The following is a 23672-nucleotide window of genomic DNA, read 5'->3' on the forward strand; positions in this document are numbered from 1 at the left end:
CTTTCATGTTACATGTTCCTCAGTGGACAAAAGAGTTTCCCAAATTGTGGAGATTTCTAAAGGGACGGCATAGTTTTAGTTTTTGTTGAGATGGGACTTCAGCTTTAAAACTTTCCTCTGTGAGATAGTAAGAAACCTCTTATGAAATATGAAAAAGCACATAATTCTGAGAGGAATTCAAAGTTTATTTGAAGAAAATTGGATTTGAAATGCCGAGGTATCCACAAACAAATTGATACTTATAAGAGGTGAGACCCACCTTTCATTAGGATCGCTTTGTTTTACTTTGTTTTTGGAAATCTCAGCCACTTGAAAATGGATTTTCCTCAAATAAACTAAGAATTACTATTTAAGTTGTATGCTCTGTAACATTTCATAAAGTGCTTTCTACGTATCTTACAAAAAGTTAAAAGCTGAATCCTCATCTCAACCAATACTAAGCCATCCCTTTAAATTCTACCATATGTATATGAGGAGATATTCATGCTTTCAGGAAGCCTCCTGCACAATCAGGGAGGCGTGGCAGCTCTGTATGTGATGCAGGCAAGGTACTTGGAAGAAGCTAAAGTGGGAAGCAACCAGAGGGTGTCATATTGTATTGATGGCTCCCATGAGATTGACAGGTCTGTTCTTGTAGCGCTTGGAGATATCTTCCTCAATCTACAAAGAAAGTAAGAGGAGAAGATGGAGCAAATGTTCAGGAACGGGCAAAAAAGTTCACGACAAAGTCAACATAGTTCCAGCTATTGAAGCAAGAAATACAGGCCTGTCAACTTTTCACGCAAAAACATATTATGAATGATATATTTTTCCGAGGATATGTACCATGTGTGTCACTATTCTCACGTATAAAGGCACCACCAGATTGGAAGCTATCTGAGAAGGAAACAAGACTGCATCATTGGGCAGATTCCATAAATTTTGCTACATGACAATGTTTTGTGTAACAGTTTCAAATAGGTTCTATAGGGTTCACTGTACATTGTATCCAAGTAATTCACAAACCATACAAGTTATGTGTAGTAGCCTCCTTTTGTATGTTTGTCTGTCTAATGCCAACAGTACTTCTTCTTTAAAGCAATAACTTCAAATTAATATAGCATCTAAGATTTGCCACATGGTGGAAAAGACTACCGCTAATTTAGGAGTGACAAAAGATGAAAACACCCTACGATTACTTCTTTTTGTTTCACAATCTGAAGAGGTATCAGATGCCAATGAATCAAACCAAAGAATTTTAAGCTATTCAAAAAACAAAAAAAAAAAAAAACAAACATTGAGTACTGCAAATCTTTTATCTCATTCCATTAGAGTGTAACTAAAAACAAAAATGTATCATTTTGTAGATGTCCTTGTTGAATCTTCATCACAGAGCCTACTCCTGTTTGACAGAATATGCCTAGCAAACAAAGACTGCTTCTTATACAACTGGAGAACACTGTTGAGTGACAAAATGCATTATGCAATAAAGAGAAGAAGTGAATGCCAGTCATCATTCGGCTTGGTTTGGTTGGTTTTGGTTGGTGAGACAAGAACAGTAGACGTGCCATTGTCGGCTCAAGGAGGATTCAAAGGTTAGAGATGCTCACCTGTCTCTGTAGCTCCTTAGTCCTCCTCACCAGGGCATCAATCTTGGGCTCCAGCTTCCTCTGGTCCTCAAGGGTGTCCAGCCTCTTCTGCCTCACTGCCTCCCTTGATGCCAGCATCTTCTCCTCCAGCAGCAACTTCTGCTTCAGCGAGTCTGTCAATCTATCTACATACCTGATGGCAAGTTAAAGAAAGAGGATTAATTTTATAAGAGAAATCAAGGGATCACAAACAATGTGCACTCTACCTGCGAGTTGTGTGCCCTTTTCGCATAGAGAACCTTCATTTTCACATCTGAGTCGATTCTTTTTGCTTATGAAACCATTCAGTGAATGCATGTCTTGGCATGCTCTCCATAACTGCCATAAATTCTGGAGAATTCAGGGATGTGACACTTTCAAACTTTTTGCTGTTTGTGTCAACCTCTGCAACCAGTTATCAAATTTTTTGTATTCCATACGAGAAAATACAATTTATACTTAATGATTTATACTCATTAATTGTGATAATCTTGTAACATATTACAACAATGTATATCACAAAATCAAAATGTAGTTTCGTATTTCGTAAATGTATTTTCTTCTAAAGAATTTCTTTATAGAAAAGTTGCAGAAACCAATAAATGAAATGATTTGAATTGAAATGAAATGAAATGAAGTGGATTGACATGAAATGACATGACATGACATGAAATGAAATATGCCCTCTCACTTTGGGGATCCCTTGAGCAGGAAGAGGTGTTGCATCTTGGTGTCAGTCAGCCTGCCATGGATTGTGTCCACAAGCTCAAGCATGGCACAGATGTGGGTCAGTGTCTTGGACTGGATGGCCTGGGGTGCCGTCTGGAACTGGTTGTCGGACAGGACGTCGGTATCACCCTCCATTTCTGTCTTACGTTGGGTGAGGAAGGCCTGGATCTAGGAGATTTTCACAATTTGGGGCCAAAAACACATGACAGTCACCATCAATGGCAAAGGTCTTGTGGTTTTGTCTTACTGCATAAACTCTTCACTTGTGATTAATACTGCCCACGGGGTTAACCCTCTCCAAACGGTATGAACATCTTATGGCAAATCACCTACAGGCAACAAGATCACTTGTGACCCAAGGGCAGCCAGTACTGGGTAGCATGCATAGCATACCAGGTAGTTCTCCATATGAGCTAGTAGCAGATACAGTATGATGTACACAACCTCTGACTATAACCATTGACCGTTGGTAATATATTTATATTATGAAATTTTTTTTCTTGTTCTGGAACTTTATGGAACAGCTTTTATGAAATCCAACATCAACTGCTTCTTTAAATCTTGGAAGAAAATGATTGCAAGATTCATTTGAAATACGTGTAAAGTCATATTTTATGGTAGAAGTCATGATTATGGTAGAAGTCATGATTATAAGTTTCCATTAATGGATATTACCTCCAGAATCTCATTGATGAACTGGTTTCTGGTTGGGACATGGTCAAAGAGGCAGAGTGCATCGTTGCCGCGGGCGACCCCTCCATCCTCATTTGCATTGTCTCCATCCTAGAGGGAGAGAGATGCATACCAAGGGAACTGTCAGTTTGAGTTTCGGACATCTTTATCAAATTTGTCCAACCTCTATTGCTCAAGTAATATTGCACTGTTTCCCAAAGGTGAAACCATCCTCACAACTGATTGAGTATAAACCTACTACTGGCTGGCAGAAGGAGTACCCTGCACTCCAAAAAATCCCAAGCCCTTCATAGGGATGAAAAAAAAACAACAACAAAAAAACGCAGATCATGGAACCTAGACAACATTAAAATATGGTAAAGTACAGCAAAAAAACAAACAACACAAAAAAAAAAAACATTTTTCATGGATAGTAGTTCCTTGTTCATCTGTTTCCCACTTTCAAAACTGATTTAGCAGCTCATGTAATTCTCTTGTCAATGCAACAATAATGGATAATGTTATTTGAGCAAGCATCCAAAACCTTCTGATCACCATTTGGGTTCTGTGTGGCAGCTTACTGCTGCTCTTTATGTTCTTGTTGCATAAAACAAACTAGCAAAGAAGGAAAAGAAATACCCCAAATCAGACAGATCAATTAACCTCAATTTCCAGTTGCTGGGCTCCAATCTGTTGTGGATCAAGTCAAGTCTGACTTCAGTGATTGATTTTAAACTTCACATTTTAATTTATGAAACAAGTCTCTCAGGAGTATCAAACATCAACCATATGGACCGAGTCTGCCTTTACACCAGCAATTTTCGTCAGCTCTACTATTGGAACATATTTGCAGGATCCCTGTTTCAACGCAATATAATTTTGTTTTCCAATCAAATACTTACACTGTGTGAGTCTTGCAATAACAACAACCATTTGTATCTTTTTCTGTCTCTGCCTCCCTTAAAAAAAGTGAAACAATTACCACACTTTCTTTTTATCTATTGTGCACTTACCTCTACACCAAAGTCAATTGTCTCAGCTCCTTCTGTTTCTATTGATATCCCAAAGTCGATTTCTCCAGCATCAAGATCTATTCCACTGAAATCAATCTGGACAGACAAGAGCCAAACATGAATTCATTGTACAACTGCCATCACAAACTCAACTTTATGATCATTGGCTGTGCATTTTGGTCAACTTTTCATCATATTCTACTCCTAGTCTTTAAAACTTTGAATCATACAATTACCAAGGTCTCGAACACAGTCTCCGTGTCCTAAATCCACGAAAGGTAGTTTTCATTACATATTACTTAATATGCAATTTTCATCTCGTAAATGTGTGTAACAGATTCACTGACATTCAATAATGAATGTGCCCTGACAAGCGCATGTGAAATGTACATCTTTTCGCACTTGGTTTAGTCTGTGGCCTAAATCTAAACAACCTTTATAAATTTGGGGACATATTTCGGTGATGATAAAAAACAAAAAGAACCAATAACGAGATGTTGCAGACATATGACCAATGTGGTGACGTAGAGCTGTAAATTGAATGCTACATTGTATTTGATTTATTGATGTCAATACAACTTTCTTATTAGTATTCTTATTAATATTTTGTTCAGATTTCCATCTATCTTTTTATTATCATCATTACTGTCATTATTTTATCTTATTTATTTATTATTATTATTGTTACTTATTTTATTTCATTTATTAATTTTTTATTTTATTATTATTTTTTTTTTTTGCTTTCATGACACTCAGTCAAGGTTACCTTCCTTTTGGGGAGCAATCTCCCTCAAGAATTCAAACAAAGGTTTGATTAGAATATTAACACCAGTTCATCTAATTTCTCCTACCATTCACAGAGTAAAGAGTTGGGGTGGTAATAAAGTACCAGAGTGCCTACACGAGACCGCCACTGGTTCCTAATCTCACCCCTCCCATCTCACCTCATCCTCCTTGGTTTCCTCATCCTCCGCCAGGAGGCTGAGATTCACCTCCTCCACCGTCTCAGGCACCCTCCCTGTCCTCCACTGGTACACTGTGGTGTTGCCATGCTCAGTGAAATACCTCAGGAGGGGACACACATCTCCTATATTACTGTCATCACTGCAGATACACAGACCACAAGGAAAATACATAATTGAAACAGTGGCATTGATATATGCCATATATCACATATCTGACAAGAAATACACAAAAATTGAGCATTACTGTTCACACTTTGCACAAAATCACAGCATACATCTAACTTTTCATAAAATTGCACTGAAGGATTTGTTTCCATCTCTGCAAGAGGACATGTTCTAAAATATATTTTCAATCCATCTCTTGTTTTTGTCGAGAAAATGAGAACTCATTGACACTCCACAAAGAAAACACGTGATAAGCACTACCAAAAGGATACTTAAGTCACATCACCAGGATGTCAATTTTGACATGCCAATACTGTACTACAATTATGATAAATTAAACTGGTGTGAAAATGGTCATAATTGTCTTTTCATGGTTTGATTTCACTCTAATGTGAATCTTATATCCAGTTGCATCCCCCCAACAGACACACATAGCTTGTGTCAGACATGCTTGTAAAACAAGCTTGTGTCCTTTGGCAGTCACTATTTCCTTAGATTAATTGCGTTTTCCATTATGACAAGGACTTCAGCAACTGATTGTTACTCTTTGTTTTTATGTGACAGGGCCCAGGTTATGTTAATCTACCTGTAACCCTGAAGCAAGTAGTTTTATTTGTAACCCTCAGAACTGCATATCTTGACCTCTGCTCTTGTTGTACGAGTTTCAACAGCCACCGAGCAACATGAGGCAAGGTGATTCCCCTTGAAACTTTTTCCTCAAATTCCTATACAAAATTCACTTCCTCAACAATTTTCAGTACCAGCAGACACACACTGGACCCATGCAGTGTTCACAAAAGCATGTGGCATAGACACAGGTCACATGAACCACCTTGCAAGCTGTAAATACATGCCATGGAATGACACATTAAAACATGCAACATGTGACAAACATCAGACCCTCTCAGCACTCTTGTTTTCATTCAACACCATACTACAAGACACAACAATTGCAACTGATTGACAAATTGCCCTACATTGACGTAAATAAGCACTGAATTGATCAGTGTTTTAGTAGTAGCCATGATAAAAGAAATCATGGGCAAACATACTCGAGCAGGATTCGCTACTACTGCAATGAAAAACATCTCAATGGAAGAATTTCATGAATTTGAATGAGACACAACAACTGGAAGTCTGTGGTCTAACAAGTGACTTTCTCATATCATTTACTTTACTACAGTCTCACTGACCTTCCATTAACAAATTGCACAAAAGCTCCGTAGAATTCCAACACGTCTGTCAGTTTCCTCGCCTGGTCCTCAATGGATTGATACGTCTTGGGTAGCTCTGACACGAGTTCCAGTAACTCAGATCTGATCTTCTCTCCCTGATGGATGAGGTGCCACATTGTTTCACATTCAAAACATCGACATCATAGTTTTGTATGAAGCACAATGGCACTGTCCTGACAGACTTTTTGCAATGACATAAATGTCCTTGTGACTCCAACTAATCACAGAGACTCCAACTCTCCCACTTTCGACGGCAGATCTCCCGCCGAAAGCCCATTTTTGCAAAATCTCCTGTTCTCCCACTTGAGATTAAATTTCTCCCGCTTGAAATGATTTCTTACTTAGTGTCATTGTATGTTGAAAAACAAGCCTTAGATAGCACAAGATAACATCTAGAACCCTAGAGCTGGACCCCGGCCACAAGGAACTTCGCGCTGCACGCACATCAAGTTGGAGTCTCCCGTTTGCTAGGGGTTTCAGGCGGGAGAATCTCCAGATCAGAAGGTGTTCGGAGTTGGAGTCTCTATAATCAACCATATTAATACACACTAAATCTTAAAGGTAATAAACTTCTGGTGATCTACAGAAGATTTGAGCCACACTCACACACAAACATAAAAATTAAAGACTCTACAAATCCATCATGGCAATATCTCTAGCACCTTCCATGTCGAAGTATGAAACACAAACAAATGAATGCACACATAAACAAATACACTTTTCGCAGAATGGATCAATCAGTAATATCTGTAAATCAACTTGTATATCAGCAGGTTGGTGTCTAAACCCTTAAATGATCAGTCTATCAAAGGTACATATCTGGAATAGTTTTAGTTTCCTCTATTGATAACTTGCATGTTTTATTAATAACTCTCTCATTGTGTAATCTTACTCTAATTCCCAGCTGTTTGCAGGCCTGCTTGTAATCTTCTCGAGCAGCGCTTGAACTTTCTCCATAGTCCTTCTCCTTCTTGACACATTCCTGGTATACAAATCAAAAAGAAGTGTTGTTAAATATGCAAATAAATACAAAGTCATTTTAATACAAACTCCAGAGATAGTCATTTATTAGGCGTTTTCACATCAGCCCAATAAAAATCCAAGCTCGAGATATTTTTCGCGATCGCAAATTAGCGCGCTATTTCATTTCCTATTCACATCAGCCCGAACATTATCAAATAGCGCGCTAGTTCGCATTAATTATCCTGCTATTTCAGAAATTTCCCGAGTTGGACTCGAGAAATTTTTTCGGTCATTTAGCTCTCTAATTTGTATTCACATTATCAAATAGCGCGCTATTTCGTGATCGGGTTAATTTCCCAAGTCAGAAAATAGCACGCTATTTCGAAACATCGGGCTGATGTGAAAACGCCTATATATTTAATGAAATCCTATCATAGTAAAGGCACACTTATTTGAATTACAAAGAGATTGGAGAATCTGTGACAACACTAAGCACTTTCCAAACTTGACACTTCTCCTCAGAAAAATACAGTCATTCCTAATGCATGAAAATAAGTGCCATGAACATTTATCAGTAGATTTTCATTACAATAAACTGACATCTGCGAGAAGTACAAATCAAATACAACTGGTAAATCCATGATCATGAGCAAACATGTCCTGAAGCTTAGGGCAACAATCCCCACACCCCCCCCCCCAAAAAAAAGGTGGGGGGGGGGGGGGGGCTCTGAAATATTCTAGATTTATGACTGCTACATAAGGAGGCAACACAATAGCGCAGTGGTTGGTGTTAATGCTCTCATTGTTGCACGTATCCTTGTATGATTTACTCACTGCTTGGGACTGCTGACATTTGGTGACCTGTTTCTTGAGGGAGGGGATCTCAAAGCTCACATTCCTGGTCAGCATGTGGGCAGCCTCAGCCAAGTAGACTGACTCTTTCTCATACAGCTTTACGATCTCCTGCCAATCCTGTAAGAGTAGAACACAGTGGGGGATATTTCAATATAGTGGAATTTCAAATTCAGGTTTTTTATGGTTTTAAAATATCTTGTTTGTATCAAGAATTAGGTGACCTACACCATTTCAAATTTCAGGTCAAATTTGATGGTACATTTTTCAGTTGTCCATTTTCTCTCAAATTTGTCCTCTCTTATCACTGTAGACATTCTTAGTTATTGAAAATATGATAAAAAATCTAATGTCATGATAAATCTAATGTTATAATTTAACAAAAAATATAAAAATAATCAAACATTAAAAAAAAAATCATATCACAAAACAGCTGTGATGACTCCAAGTGTTGTGTGATCATGTATGCACCCATGTGACTGACGAGAGAGACAGCGGAGTGAACTACACTGTCTCCTTTCAACTCAGGTGCGAGAGGCACTAGTAGTTTTGATGCAATGAAGTGAAGGCACACTGGCCTTAGAGGGATGGTATAGTATTGGTTGAAGTGAGGATTCAGCGTTTAACTTTTCATGAGATACTTAGAAAGCATTTTATAAAATGTTAAAGTGCATACAATTCTACAAGGAATTCAAACTCTATTTGATGAAAATCCGTTCTGAATTGCTGATATCCATAAACGAAGCAAAACAAAGTGATCCTTTTATTAGGATTGCTTTATTTGGGATATCTCAACCATTCTTGAAAAAAAAAAATCATCAAATAAACCATGAATTTCTTCTAGAATTATAGGTTCTTTCAAATTTCATTACAGGTTTCTCATTATCTACAAAACCATCATCAAAATAATGCTGGAAACCTGAAGCCCCACCTTTACCATTTAATGTATCATCTCTTTAAACTGTATACCATCAAACCTGTGGAGGAACATCATGGCAGACTCTCCAACATGGGTACAAAACTACACATTGTGTGATCAGCTAATAACAATGTCAACCTTTTTTCTCTTACAGTTTATTGTCTATCAGTATAACCTAAATGTTGTCTGGTTTTTCTCATGAGATACATTAAAACTGTCTGACATTTGCTCTCATGCCTCACCAAGGGAGAGCAGTCATATTTCCACTGACACATACACAGGGGGAAAAATATGTGTAAAAGTTGGAATCTAGCTATACCGTACACTTTTGTGCTGCTAGACATCTGGGAATTACAGAAGCATCATTGAAGATGAGCGGTTTCTAGCAACTGTAACATCAATAACTTAGAAGTCCATGAATGTCTATAAGACAACATGGACGGGGAGTGTGAACCAACCTTCATTCGCTGTGATGAATAGTAGCCAAATATGTTCTTACTGCTCTCCTCTGACACCTTAAGCAGTTCAACAATCTTCAGGCAGTGGAAGTAATTGATATCTGTCATAAGCAAAACAAGAATAAACAAACAAACTAAAATCAAGTGTTAGCATGATGTGAGGTCTGCTGGTTTATAATGTACCCTTTCCCAATTAAGTACTTTTAACATTGTTTACCTCATTTCAATGACAATTGCACATTAAAAAAAAAAACCATAAACAATTATGTGGTTGAGACCAAATAAATAGGGACCAGCTGCCATAAAATGAGAGCGTGGAACTCTCTCCATTTCTTTCATCATTGACTTTGTTACAACATATCCACATTCTGAAGGAAGCTCCTTTCATTCACACTGGCAAAAGCACATTAAACTGAATCTAATACTACTTTTCCAGGCCAATTGGAAATTTTATCAGAATTTACTTTGCTATCTACACATGATATTATGTCTTCATTCTAAGGTTAATTTTACTATTCAAAGAATAAAAGACTTTTCATTGCGACTACCTTGATCTTGTTCAAACCTACATTTCTGCTGCACTGAAGTAAAGCCAATGTATAGTATGAGAAACCATCCGGAGTAATAATCAACAAATTAACAAAATGTTGTTTTCACAAACCAAAAGGGTATACAATTACTTATGAAATAAGTACATTTGTAGGTTTGCCATAATTATCTCTATAAAGTTTGATGCTGTAAATGTGTTTACTAATAATGGTGGCATTTTTAAAATTACACTTAAAATGATTACACTAGTTTAAATATCTGATGATTCAATCAAAATTTTAGATGATCCTCTCACATGTACATAGATTCTAAACTTAATTTGGTCTTTGCTCAATCTGCTGAGAGGGTCTTTCTAGAAGCTATGCCTACAAACTTACAGGTTCCTGAAAGAAGCTGCTTAATCTCCTCAACTTCTGGCATGTCCTGGATGGCCAGGTTGATTTTCTCTCGAATGACGAGGGCAGCAGACTGCCATTTGAGGTTGACATGGCGACGGTCAATTAACCAATCTGGGAACATCACAGGGAGGATATAAAAGAAGTCTTTTTATTATCTCTGTCTTTTTCTCATAATAGCAGGATGCTTACTGGATAATGGTCAACCTATTTTTATACATCTTGTTGACTGCCCTCTGATAATTCCATTACTTCTCCTATGTTGAAGTTTACTCAAAGTTGTTATTGCTTTTTTTTTTTTTTTTTATGGGTGCGCTTGATTGCTAAGTTGCTGAAGTGCACCATGCAACACTCGTGCCAGAGGAGAGCCCAAATGCTCCCAAAGTGTACAGTACCGTACTGTACGATACTGTATTGTGCCAAAAGTGGACCATTTTCTGATGCGCTCTAAAATTAAAAGCATACTGTTCCTCATCATCACAGACTGCTTGAATACAAAATGGTACAAATGTTTACAACACCAGCTGCTGACATGAAGAATGCGCATAACTCGCACTACGTCGTAAGACAAAAAGTTATTTCTCTTTCTTAGGGACACCTGTTTTGTATAGTGTTGGTGCACCATGTTGCTATATTAAATGTCATTCATACCACTCTGACTCGAGTCCAAAAACAATTCATGAGGTATGCTCTGTCTTCACAGAGTGTTCATTTAAAAGCTCCAAATCTGGTAAGGCTAGGTATGGTACAGTCCAGTGCAGTTCACTTCTTAGCAAGAACAAGACTCAAAGTCTGGAGCATTAGAAGTATTCAAATAGAACATGGCCTATATTTTGGCTTTGTGACAATACTGTACGAAGAGAAAGATATTGGTTCAGCCTATTGTAGCGGTTTTCTATATCTATGTATCATATTGTCTGGCACTCTGGCTGTTGTAAATTACGCTGTCTGGCGGCCACAGTATTTTGTCAACATCCACGCGAGCTTTCTTTGTGCGCCGACACATGACAGGTGCGCACTACATTCTTCGCTTTTGTCATCGTGCCGAGGTACGCGTATTTCACATTCCAACAGTAGTCGGATTTTCATAAACACACCCCTTGTTTTGCTGTCACGGAAACAAGCTACCAATTAGTGACGAGCTGCGCATTTTCATCAGCCAATTACCACTCTCAAAGCTCCTGTCCGTGACATGTTTTCTCCGACCACGCTGTTTCATTTTCCACGCTTCCTCACTTCACGATTAGCTTTCATCCCGAGAGCACGTCCTAATCGTCGAAGTCACGTCCGCATATCACCTTTACTTACGGATTATTCTCAATTCGGAATATCACACTTTCCCGGATTTTATACTTCGCGACTTTCGCTACATTTTATACCGCGATTCGCCCTTTCTTCATACTCTACACTCCAACCTGGGGATTTTTACATCGCTTTGACATTCAACGCGATCAGCGCTTCGTTACATCGCTTCATTCAACGCGATCTACCTGCGCTCTACATTGCACTGCATCGGTCCTGCTAGCGTTCTGTTCGTGGTGTGCAGGCTCTACCAGGGACCTCGCAGTTTGATCTATCCAGCCCCCCAGCGGTGGACTCTACCCTCGCTTGTGCTAGCCGCGGCACCCGGAGGATATTCCACGCTGCTGCTGGATATTTTGTACATACTTCTATGGGACACTGTCGTCTTCGGACACCCTAAGTGCATTCGGAGTTAGTCCATATTCGTTCTTATCATTTCGGGAAGTGCAATACATCCTACAAGGACACTGTTCACCTCTACTGGTGCCCTGGTGCTTTCTACACTACTCCCAAGTGTCATACCCTTCCTACTCCAAGTGTCTACCCTTCCTGTTGGTGGTACCCCCAGTCCTGTCGTCCTGTTCGCCATTCGGTGAGTTGTTAGGTATTACATTATAGGCCCGCACCATGATACCTACACTATGCTGAATTCAGGCACTCAAATTCACCTGCAGATGCCAAAATTTGATGGTGTGTAAAAAGGATAAATTTATAACAGGTAAACATTCAACTGTAGTGTTAGTCATGGGTCATATGTCGAATTGGCAGTCAACTTTGGGATGCTGTGTGTTACCATTGGCATTGACGGCATTGTTACATTCATAAAATAATATATGGTCGAATTCTGGATGGCTAAATTTTACCTTATTGAAATATTTTATAGAAAATTCTAGTTTACTCAAACACCTGAACAAATGACTCATCTTTCTCTTACCAATGCTTACATCAAAGTTTACAGAGACAGTGACTCAATTGTTGCAGTATATTTACATTACACACTCAGTAAAATAACTTTGGAGTGTTGGATATACAGAAGAGAACACTGCGAACTGCACTGCCTGCGTTGTAAATAGCATGAAAACGTCAGCATACGTCAAAGCGAATGTAAGGGACTGAACATTTGCTTACCTAGCAGTTTGCTGGAACTGATGTCGATTGGCAGATTCTCGATCTGTTGAGCTGTCAAATCACCAACATTCATACCCTGTAAAATGAAGTGGGTGTAAAGTAAGGTTGCAGGGTATTTATCTCGGGACAAGATGACAGTGTAGAATATTACAAAAGTTGTTCGAGCTACTCACCTGCATTTTGATTCCATATGTTTCACACGACAGACACGAAAGACAACTTGATTACCTATGGTATCCTCAAAAGTAAAAAAAAAAAAAAAAAAAAAAAAAAAAAAAGACAATAAATCTGCGTAAAACCTTTATCAGAGTATACTCCGTAATGGTCTGTCTATACGAAAAACAAAAACAAAAACAAAAACAAAAACAAAACACACACACACACACTTTATTAAAGTTTTTAGTTGTGTTATAACCTTGCAGAGTTGAAAAGCGGTTGTATCAACTGAATAAATCATCGACTCAAAACACAATCTTTACTTATCAAACTGACGTGCGTGTGTTAATTATGATAGAAGAATTGTGAGGTGGTGCAATCTTCATGCTACCAATGTCACCATTATGTTAAATTCTGTGAAATTTTGAATTCTAATAATTTTGGGATCTATTTCTCCTTTTTTCGTTTTGCAAAAGGCTAGAGATCAAACAAGATTTGAACAGAGGTAAAAAAGAAAATGATGAAAATAGGAAAGATGAAAACAGTGATCATGTCAAAAAGTAATGTTTTTATAGGTATAATGTTACGACCAAAATCACTCTGAGAATGATCGCACAAAAGAAACGATCAACTAATGTTCAGGCGGTTTATTAACAGTAATATTGTGGGTACAGACTCGTAATCGGCTTTCACATCAGTACAATAATGATCAATAGAAACAATTACAAATCGGTAATAGAATCACTTACATATTATGTTATCAAGTAGTCCTTTGAAAATGTTCAGATACGATGTTCGATGCACCGATGAATGATCCTTGACGCACCGATGAATGATTCCTCCGACGTAACTCCAAAGGCACAGGTTGCATTAATCCACAGTATAAATCCGGGGTAAAATCCACGATAGATGTCCACAGCAAAACGTGTAGAATCCAAATGTTATGACGACCACGTCCAGTTGCGGCGTTGAATGATGATTCACTTTATGATGTCCAGCAGGACTCCAGCCCGTCACAGCTTTGCCGTAACAATGTCCATTGACACTAAAATATGGAGTCTATCTCCAATGTAGGCAAATTAATTCTCTGCAGGCAAAATGTCTCCCAGGCCTTATCTCCACAAACACAGTTTGTATAGCAGGTCAGCAGGTAACACAGGACTGACTATAACAAGTCGCTTCAGAGCCAGAAGTGACGTAACTCTCAGAGCAGAGGTGTTGGGTACTCTGCCTACCTCAGAATTTCTCCGGCTTATATACTATCCATTCACCCCTTTCTAGTACATTCTCTCATTTTCTCCAACCTGGGGCCACATACCTGAACATACTAGCAAGTCCAAATTCCAGGAATCCTGGATGACTCACTGCCTAATATGTGCATAACATCATTGCCAAAATTAACTACCAATCGCATTGGGTTATAAGGGCAGTGCCTCACTCAGCCAGCACTTCCTAGAATTTTCTGGAATGGGTTAAATCATTCTAGATTGAGTGAGCTATAATGTATTTCCTGTCACATGCATACATGTACTGTAGCTACATTGTATACCATGTAGAAAATTCCCCACTGATCTGGTCAGCCTGTATGTACTATATCTATATCATATAGAATGTTCTCCATTAATCTGGTCACCCTGTGTTAGTGTACATACACATTAAAACAACCATGCATACAGCCTTGATACATGTACATAACTACTTGTGTGTACATTTGTGACAATAATAAAACCTGCTCGTCTTTATTTTGTATCATAATATACAAGAAAAAAACAGTGTTGTACATGTGAGTCAGTCACCTCATTTACCTCTTTCCATGTACATGTATTATCTCCTCTGTAAACTCAATGTGTGTGTGTGTGTATGTGTGTGTGTGAAAAGGAATGTAGAAGTAAGATATAATGACATACAATGAAATAGAATAAAAACAAACTCTCAAAAAACAATGATAGTAAAAAAAAAGCAACTGTAGAGAGTATATTCGATAACGTACCTGTATCCCCCCCCCCCTCTGGTACAAACTTTTGGTGGAATAAGTTTGAGTGAATAAATTTGAGAAACAATCCACTCAATGTTCGGGTGAAAACTCAGACTGACAGAATACAAGTCCACCCCCCCCCCCCCCCGAGGTCATCAGAGGGAATGCATGCGTGGTCCTAAATCTGCGGCGAATTGGGTAAAGGGGTAAAAGTTCGGCCTTTTTGAAAACTTCTACTTGTACTGACCCCTACCCCCCCCCCCCCCCAAAAAAAAAGAAATCTAAAAATATTCTATTACCTATATTCAAAGATTTTAATCAAAATAACAAACCCACTTGCATAGTCTTACAAGTAATATGCAGCAAAATATGTGATCAAAAGGAACTTGCCATTTTTTTTTTTGCAACTGATTGACAAATTGCCCTACATCAACGTAAATAAGCACTGAATTGATCAGTGTTTTAGTCGTATAACGATATACCCATGATGAAAAAAAAAATAAATTTTAAAATTTAAAATTGTATCATGACTACTACTAAAACACTGATCAATTCAGTGCTTATTTACGTCGATGTGGGGTAATTTGTCAATCAGTTGCAATGAAAACATCTCGACGGAAGAATTTCATGAATTTGAACTTGCCATGCAGTTTGTTTGTTTGTTTGTTATTTTTTTATTTTTAATTCAGCAATATTGTATTTTTAGAAATAGAAACATTCTCCTCCACAGTTTCTCATCGTCTCGAGAGTAAGATATAACGTAAGACGTAAGACATGCAATTCTTTTGTTGTTGTTGGTGTTTTTTTTTAATCTTTAGGCATTGTATACTTCCCTTCATATACTTTATGTCTGAGATGGGATGGTCTTTCATGAGATATGGGCCGGTTGGAATGAGATTTCACATCAGGAGGGTACATTGAAGAGTGTTCCGGTTTAGGAGGGGGGGGGGGGGGTCCTCCAAGGGAAGAAAAATCTCCGCAAAAGGTTTTTTTTAATCAAAACCATATTATGCTGTCATCTCTTAGATGAGATCGAAGGCTGCAAAAATAGGTGATTTCATGTCATAATGTAAAGGAGAAAGCTATACAGAAGACACAAGGAGAATTCCACATTTTTTTTTTTGAGCGTTGATAATGAAAAAGCTCATTATGGCTTATATAATCAATATACCTCATAATCGTATGATAATATTTTTCTCATTACATTATCAGGGTTTTAAGATTGGGGGAGGGGACTTGGGTGCCACAGCTCCCCCCCCCCCCTCCCCTTACCACCACCACAACCACCACCATCACACACACATTTGTTGCTCTTATCAAAACAAAAACGGAAAAGCCTCGAAAGTATATTTTGAAAACACAACGAAAAACTTCCCAAGGGTTATGGTCGGTCCGAAGTTCTTCCCGTCGAAGGGGGGGGGGGGGTACCAAGCACTTTCCTTGATCCCTCCCCCCCCCCCACCCCCAACACACACACACAGACACAAACGCACATACACATGCACACGCTCTAATATAAAACGTTCCGCGGCCTCTGATTATATCAGTGTTAATCCTCTATTTTATGTCGAGGAAATTGTGCACATTTCCTTTAAAATCCCGACATTTCGAGTAATTCTTTCAATGTTGTCCATGTGTCGTTCCCGTATGTGACATCAAGGACTAGCTGTTGTACGGTCTTCCTTCTAACCAGGCAGCCATGGTAACTGCACATGGCATGGATTTAATTGAAACTATTAATTTAATCGAAAGTTAGTATCTTGTGAACGGACTGTCCGATTTCATCAAACTTCACTCTTGTGTTCTTCAGACATTTCTGCATGTGTTATCTGTTAGTAGCTCCATGGTTCAACCAAATTCAAACCTAAATGTATTTTTTTTTTCTATCAAATGCTTCTTCTTCCGGCTGGAGTACAGTCCACCAACTGATGGTGTATTACCTACCGAATGACTGCTGGTCAAGGAGACATGCATGATGTAGGGCCTATATCTCTTGGTTCGGTGTAGTATTGTGCCTATAGCTACGGTGCATTTTCCCCAAAAATACAACAGTGATTGAAAATATGGTATTCATGACCAGATAAATCAACTAAAACACAAGTCATTCATATTCACTGAATCCACAAGGTTGTACAATGAACATTCATTTTATCTGTTCAAACTTTTCGCTATATAGGAGTATAATCATCAAGTGGTCAGCATAGATTATCTGTACTGTGATATGATCACGTGTCGATCCCGTCTGTTATCTCAAGAGATGGGCCGGCGTTCTCCAACGAGATGGAAATTACATGTATGTATGCGATAGAAATAACACAAAGTGTGGTCTCAGCTCAGCTGATGATCATTAATTTTGATAGGCGTATAACAAGATTACGTTGTGAATGCCAGTGATTTATGCTCCACGATCCAGACGCCACAATTTATCCCGCATATTATCAGGGAGTTGGAAGAGAGAAACTCACGAAATCGTCTACCCATAATGCCTCGAAGAGGCATAGGCCTATTCCTTGACAAAATCATCTGTCATCACAAAAAGCAAATACACTGACCTATTATGCAATATTAATGTCTCTCATCGATTCAAACGTGCAATGTTTAATCGCCAACTGCGGCAGTCCGACCTCAGCTGGGTCTGGTTGTAAAATATAAATTAAGTGCAAGGAGTGTACCAACTTATAGTGCCCCCTTGATCAGAGCAGGGAGCCCTGGAAGAGAGATTCCACCTCCCCTGATATTTCAATATTGTACCCCTTTTTTCTTCTCTTTTTTTCTCTCCCTTTTTTTGACAGTATTATTATGGAATAGACTTCTGATCGTATCTATTTTTGTTATGCAGCTGATATGAAAAATCAATAAAGACATTCTACACATAAATTAAAAAAATAAAAAAGCTAGTCGCGTATACGTCTATGAGAAGGAGTAAACAAGACAGTAGTCCTAATAAGTTCATTGACATACCACAACCCTCCTTTGCAGGGAGGCATCGATGAACAGTGGGTATCTACAGACAAACTTCAACAACAGCAGTATCAAAGTACAAAATGTTTTCTTCTTGTTATTGTGGTTGCGGTATTTTTTTTTTCCGCCAGCAGAGGCACCCCGTAAAGTAAGCAATTTTGACCTCAATCGCACTCGCACGCATTTTTTTATTTTGTCTGCAGCTTCTCGCCACATAGTGCAGTGCACCCTATCTCTCTGTACAAAACGACGACCCGTTGTTGTTTACGTTGTACGTGTGAAAATCTAATATACCTCTACGCGATTGGTACCGCAGATGGTAGATGGACTATATGGTAATTTTCGACAACGTCATTGGGATAAAGCACTTCATACAAATATGAGATTGTTGAAAACACACACGTAACAGATAGATACAACCACATGTATTACAAATCGAAATTGTCAAGTTTCACATTGCACCAATCGACTCTAAAACGTCAACATCGATGTAGCTATTGTGAACTTTGTGTGGCTTCGAAAGAAACAGGGGATGGAAGGAAAGCGAATTGTAATGCCCATGCATGTAACTCCAAATGCCAGGGAGGTCACCTCCCGACGATGCATAGTGTATGCTTTGCATTTCTTTGTGACCCGATTTATGTGGCCTCTCACGAGTTTGTCTTGCCAATTACTAGTATCACCACTCCAGCATCGCCTCCTCCCTGCCCCTGCCATACACACACACAGACACACACACACACACACACACACACACACACGCACACACACGCACACATACACACACACACACACACACACACACGCACACACACGCACACACACACACACGCACACACACACACACACACACACACACACACACACAGCCACAATGAATGAAAACCCTGTTTTCGTCTGACCCATCAGATCATCATCATCATCATCATCATCAGTCATCACTATTTAGTTGTAGCATGGAGGTAGAAACTATTTTCTACCTCCATGGTTGTAGCAAACAAAATAGGGTACACTGCACTTACCAGGGGGTGTTTCATTAAGCTGTTCGTAAAGTTACGAACGACTTATGAGCGACTGGTAATCAGTTCTTGTGCTGAATTATGGAAATTCTGATAAGTATAGCACATCAGAACTGATCACCAGTCACTCGTAAGTTGTTCGTAACTTTACCAAGGAGGTAGCTAGTACCTCCTTGAGTAAACTAGCACATACCGGTACAGTGTACATTATGGACACCCTTAGCAACACCATGGAGCTATTAGCTCCATGGCAACACCCTGTGGCATTAGGGTGACAGCTTATGAGCACCCTTTTTTTAGGACCCTGGGAATGTGACCCTACACCCTACCATACATCTCGGTGCTCCTACCGTGGGAGCTTTTTGTTTGCCGTCAGTGGATCGAGCGGCGACAAGATTACGTAACTCTTCTCTCCACCAAGGTTTCACGTGCCAGCGAACGTGTTATGGTCACATCAGGGAGGTGAGACGTCTCACCTCCCTTGTCACATCAAAGCGAGGTTATTCGTGTTTTTTCCCTGCGCTCTGTCCCTCTCGCTCTCTCCGCCATAACAATCAGCTCGGAGATGTTATTGTGCTTGGGTCACCAGTGTACCATACGTTCCTCGATGTCTTTTCCTTGGGGGGGGGGGGGGGGGGAGCATTCTAACATCAACAAAGTCCAGGTTGTTTCATGTTACACCTAATTATTTTCCTATTTCTGTCATTCAATAGACTTTAGTGCTGTTAAACTTTGCAGTCAACTTTACAAGAGGTACATATCAGGATATAAACATTTGGGTTTTGTTGTTTGATTACTAATGTGCTCTACTTTAAATTTAACATCTAAATCTGATTTTGATGCAGACTTAGCTTAGATGGGCACTGCATATGAGTAGAAAATGATCAACTACACTACACTACACTGAGTAGAAAATGATCAACTACACTACTCAGTCACTGTATAAAGGGATTGTGCGGTTATGGTCGAGATGGGGGATTAAGAATTTAACTTTTTGTGAGATAATTTAGAACCCCTTGTATGAAATATGGAAGAATTTAAGAGGTATTCAAAGTTTATTCAGTTTATCTGATGAAAATTGGTTTTGAAATGGCCAAGATATTGAAACACAATATAAAACAAAGTGGGCCAACTAAAAGGTGGCCGGGTGACACCTTTACTAAGATCTTTGTTTTTGGATATCTCAGCCATTTCAAAATCAATTTTTCAACAAGTAATCCTTGAATTCCTCTGAAAATTGTATACTCTACCATATTTCATAGGTGGTTTCTAATTAATATCTCACCAAAAAAGTTGGAACCTGAAGCAGCATCTCAACCAAAACTGTAACATGCCTTCAATACACCTTTTGCTCACATGAACTACAAATAAAACGCACGCAAGCACACCACAGACAGAGCTCTATCACGCGTTTACGGAGTACAGAGGCCAATGTCTACAGATACACTACAATTGTTTCATTTTCGTATCTATCTCATCATATAAGTACTTTGTATATCTTACCTGCTGAAACTAGGGCCATAATATTGGAAGGCATTCCGACTTCACATGTACATGTATATGGACACAATACAATACTTGGTACTCTTTGTGGTAAGAACTACAGTTAATTCAGTGTCTGGTTTATTCAACACAAATCAATTGGAAAAAAAAAAGTGTCTCTTGTAATCACTCAACATATTCATAATTATATCTCTCTTGTCTGCCTGCTAGAACAGGCATAGCAAGACAATATTGGCAAATATTCATACAGATTGAATAAAAGGGTGTTTCTCACACACTAAAAAGGCTGATACATTTCACAACTCTCCAGGATTATCAACATGGTGTAAGAATAGGGTAATGTGCATATGGGGCTAGTGCACAGCACAAAACTCAATATAATTTTCTGTGACCACGCTATGTGTTAATCCAGGATCATCACACTGAAAACAGAAAATGTCCATGCAGTAAGGAAACTCTTTTGCCACACAGATATGTCGTAATACAACATATGAGCTGAATATACACAGCTGTAAGTGTAAAACGTTAAAATTGAAATCATAAAAACAGTAGAAGCAGTCAGCAGCTGCATTTTTAACACTTGTACATTTATCCATGCCCTTTAAAAAATGTAGTAATATTTGACACTGCAACATAATATGAATGCTATGTAATTAATTCATTTTATAGCATCCCATTACATGTAGGCCTGTACATTAAGTCACACATGGGGAAAGGACAAAAATACATTGTATCTTCCATAATTCCTGGTATAAAGGGTCTGTGAAGAACATGGTGTATGTATGTACAATACAATGTACAAGTTGTGCATGTACATGTACACTGTACAATTTAGTACATAATGCAACCACACTGCAAGCAACAGGAGTTATGATGTTACATGGAGTACAGAGCAGGTATGTTTGAACAATGGTGAACATTAACAGAAAACATCATTTATGTTCATATGTATATTAAAAAAAAATAATGGAATATTCCACACTACAAAACTTTGACAAGAAAGACAAAGGTGGTAGACATGGGTGCACATCATGGGGACACTCTTTTCACCAACCTTTGTACTGAAGATAAGTATTCAAGTAGCGTGTTACTAAGTATAAGGTATACTGTATAACCTTGTAGTGACCTTTCAATAGCACTCATCCAGCACAAACCTGTGACCTTAGAAGCATTGCTTATCGCTCCAGAGAACGTGAACGAGACTTTGAAACTATATTGTACTGCGAGCTTTACAACTACATTGATGCATGGCGAGACAAATTCAATCACATTAACAATGAGTTTTCAATCTTTTTTTCTTTTCTTTTTTATTCACATATTCACACAGCATGAATACTACTGTGAACAAGTGATGTGGAGACCTGAATACGAACTAATCCAATGGCTAGGACAACAGACACCTTCACATATTCTTGCAACAAACAAGTACTGTGAACAGTCTTGGTGATGCGGAAACCTGAATATGAAGAACTGAACGTCTACCACAACAGATAATATAACCTTGCAAATGAATACCTGAACTGAATCTACAACTGGGTCAGGACTTGAAGGACTCAATATTTTCTTAATTACAAACCTCTTTCTAGTCTCACAACACTTGGTATCATCAGTGGAAAGGACATTGCAAATCAATCATCTAGAAATTAGAAATCAGGTCACTCAACATTTGTCTACCTTCATCTGTTTGTAGACTACGCAGTACTTCATCCAAAATCTCTGCAAATTTTTCATTATCATGATAGGCACCTTGCAAGGCCACACAGGGAACCTTTGTAATTAGCATATTGTGTAAGCAATACTTAGATAATTGTTCTTGGTCAATCACATATTTTGCTAAGGGAATATGGGGAGACAATGGTAAAGATACAGGTGTAATCCCCTCTGTTTTTTCTTTGACACCCATTAACAATGTTGATGGTGCACTGTATGCATCCTCTCTAGAGGCACTGCTCAAGGTAATAGGTTGATCAGTTTTATATTTAGGTAGTGAAGCATGCATGAACAAAGGTTTGGCAAATACTAAGTGTCATTGTAATTCATGTTGCTTTAACATAAAATTATCATGTACTGATGCTATCAGTACTCAGAGTGCCACATTACAATATGTGAAATTAAACTAATATCAATTATAACTCAGTAACTGGCCATATACTGAACAAACTTACTGTGTAGTGCTTCTCTTCACAATTCAGGGCATAGAATTGCGTGGAAATGAAAGACACCTATGGCATCAGGGCAATCTATTTCACATTTTAACTTCACAGTTGGCATAAGAGTGCTAACACAGATCTATTACTGCATCTTTTTGGCACAAACAAGTACTGACTAAAGTAAGGTCATTTTATTCCTTTTAATTCCTCGGAAGTGATGTAGGACAAGACCTATCATAGATATCGCATAGTCACTTAGCTTACAAAATTACTTTATGCAACAAGTTGTCCTCCTTAATGAAAAAAGAAATACAATTCATGAACTTCATCTGATTAAACAAGAACTTACAGAATGGCACAACCTCTTTTTCCTACAGAGGGGGTATAAGAGAAGCACTCTGAACAATTCAAATAAAATCAGAAAGATGATACAATAACTGATTGTACATACATGTATAACATCTAATCTGATGTCCCACAGACAGCAAGCAATCTCACCTGACAGTTTACAAGCATCTTAAATTAAGCATTATGAAGTTGCTGCTAAGTCATTTCCTTTTCTTTCTTGCACTGCAATATTGTGTAGATCACAAATGTTGGAATACATTTTTATTTTCTCCTCAAATAGAGAGGGCCAAGTAAATGCAAAGGTCAAGAAATCACTTACTTGTCATATTGCATATAAGGCAAACAACAATTGCAACAGAGTTTATGCAATTACATGTATGCTGAGAATTCTGAACAGCCATTAGGACTGCCTACAAACTGACATCTATCCTAACAATTCAAACAAATTAAAAGCATCTCTTTCATTGCCCGAATCTGTTGAGACTTTTCCATGACATACACTCATCAGTACAGCTGATACAAGACTGCTTTCATTCCAACTTATTTTACCAGTATTTTACACAATATCATATTGTGAGAAAATGCCCCCCCCCCAAAAAAAAAAAAAA

The 23672-nt window shown here is 38.4% G+C and overlaps 1 protein-coding gene across 1 annotated transcript; it reads right to left on the reverse strand.

The window, feature by feature from the left end:
- Positions 1-411: 411 nt before the first annotated feature.
- Positions 412-13166, reverse strand: LOC140237666 (CDK5 regulatory subunit-associated protein 3-like). The gene is made up of 13 exons (XM_072317591.1): positions 13126-13166; positions 12953-13028; positions 10505-10636; positions 9579-9679; positions 8184-8321; positions 7279-7368; positions 6345-6481; positions 4966-5125; positions 4022-4117; positions 3012-3119; positions 2299-2504; positions 1590-1761; positions 412-660 (listed from the first exon to the last, which is right to left on the reverse strand). The coding sequence occupies exons 1-13, from the start codon at positions 13129-13131 to the stop codon at positions 589-591; spliced, it is 1494 nt and encodes a 497-aa protein (XP_072173692.1). The 5' UTR covers positions 13132-13166; the 3' UTR covers positions 412-588.
- Between the last annotated feature and the right edge of the window lie 10506 nt (positions 13167-23672).

Source organism: Diadema setosum, chromosome 14 (assembly GCF_964275005.1).
Source record: "Diadema setosum chromosome 14, eeDiaSeto1, whole genome shotgun sequence".
NCBI classification, from domain to species: domain Eukaryota; kingdom Metazoa; phylum Echinodermata; class Echinoidea; order Diadematoida; family Diadematidae; genus Diadema; species Diadema setosum.

Bases quoted from the DNA above. Each gene is read 5' to 3' on its own strand.
- LOC140237666 (XM_072317591.1), bottom strand. The intron at 7,369-8,183 runs GTGAGTAAATCA...TTTGTATACCAG, and splicing joins AATGTCAGCAGTCCCAAGCA to GAATGTGTCAAGAAGGAGAA. The intron at 1,762-2,298 runs GTGAGAGGGCAT...ACTTGCCATCAG, and splicing joins CTGCTCAAGGGATCCCCAAA to GTATGTAGATAGATTGACAG.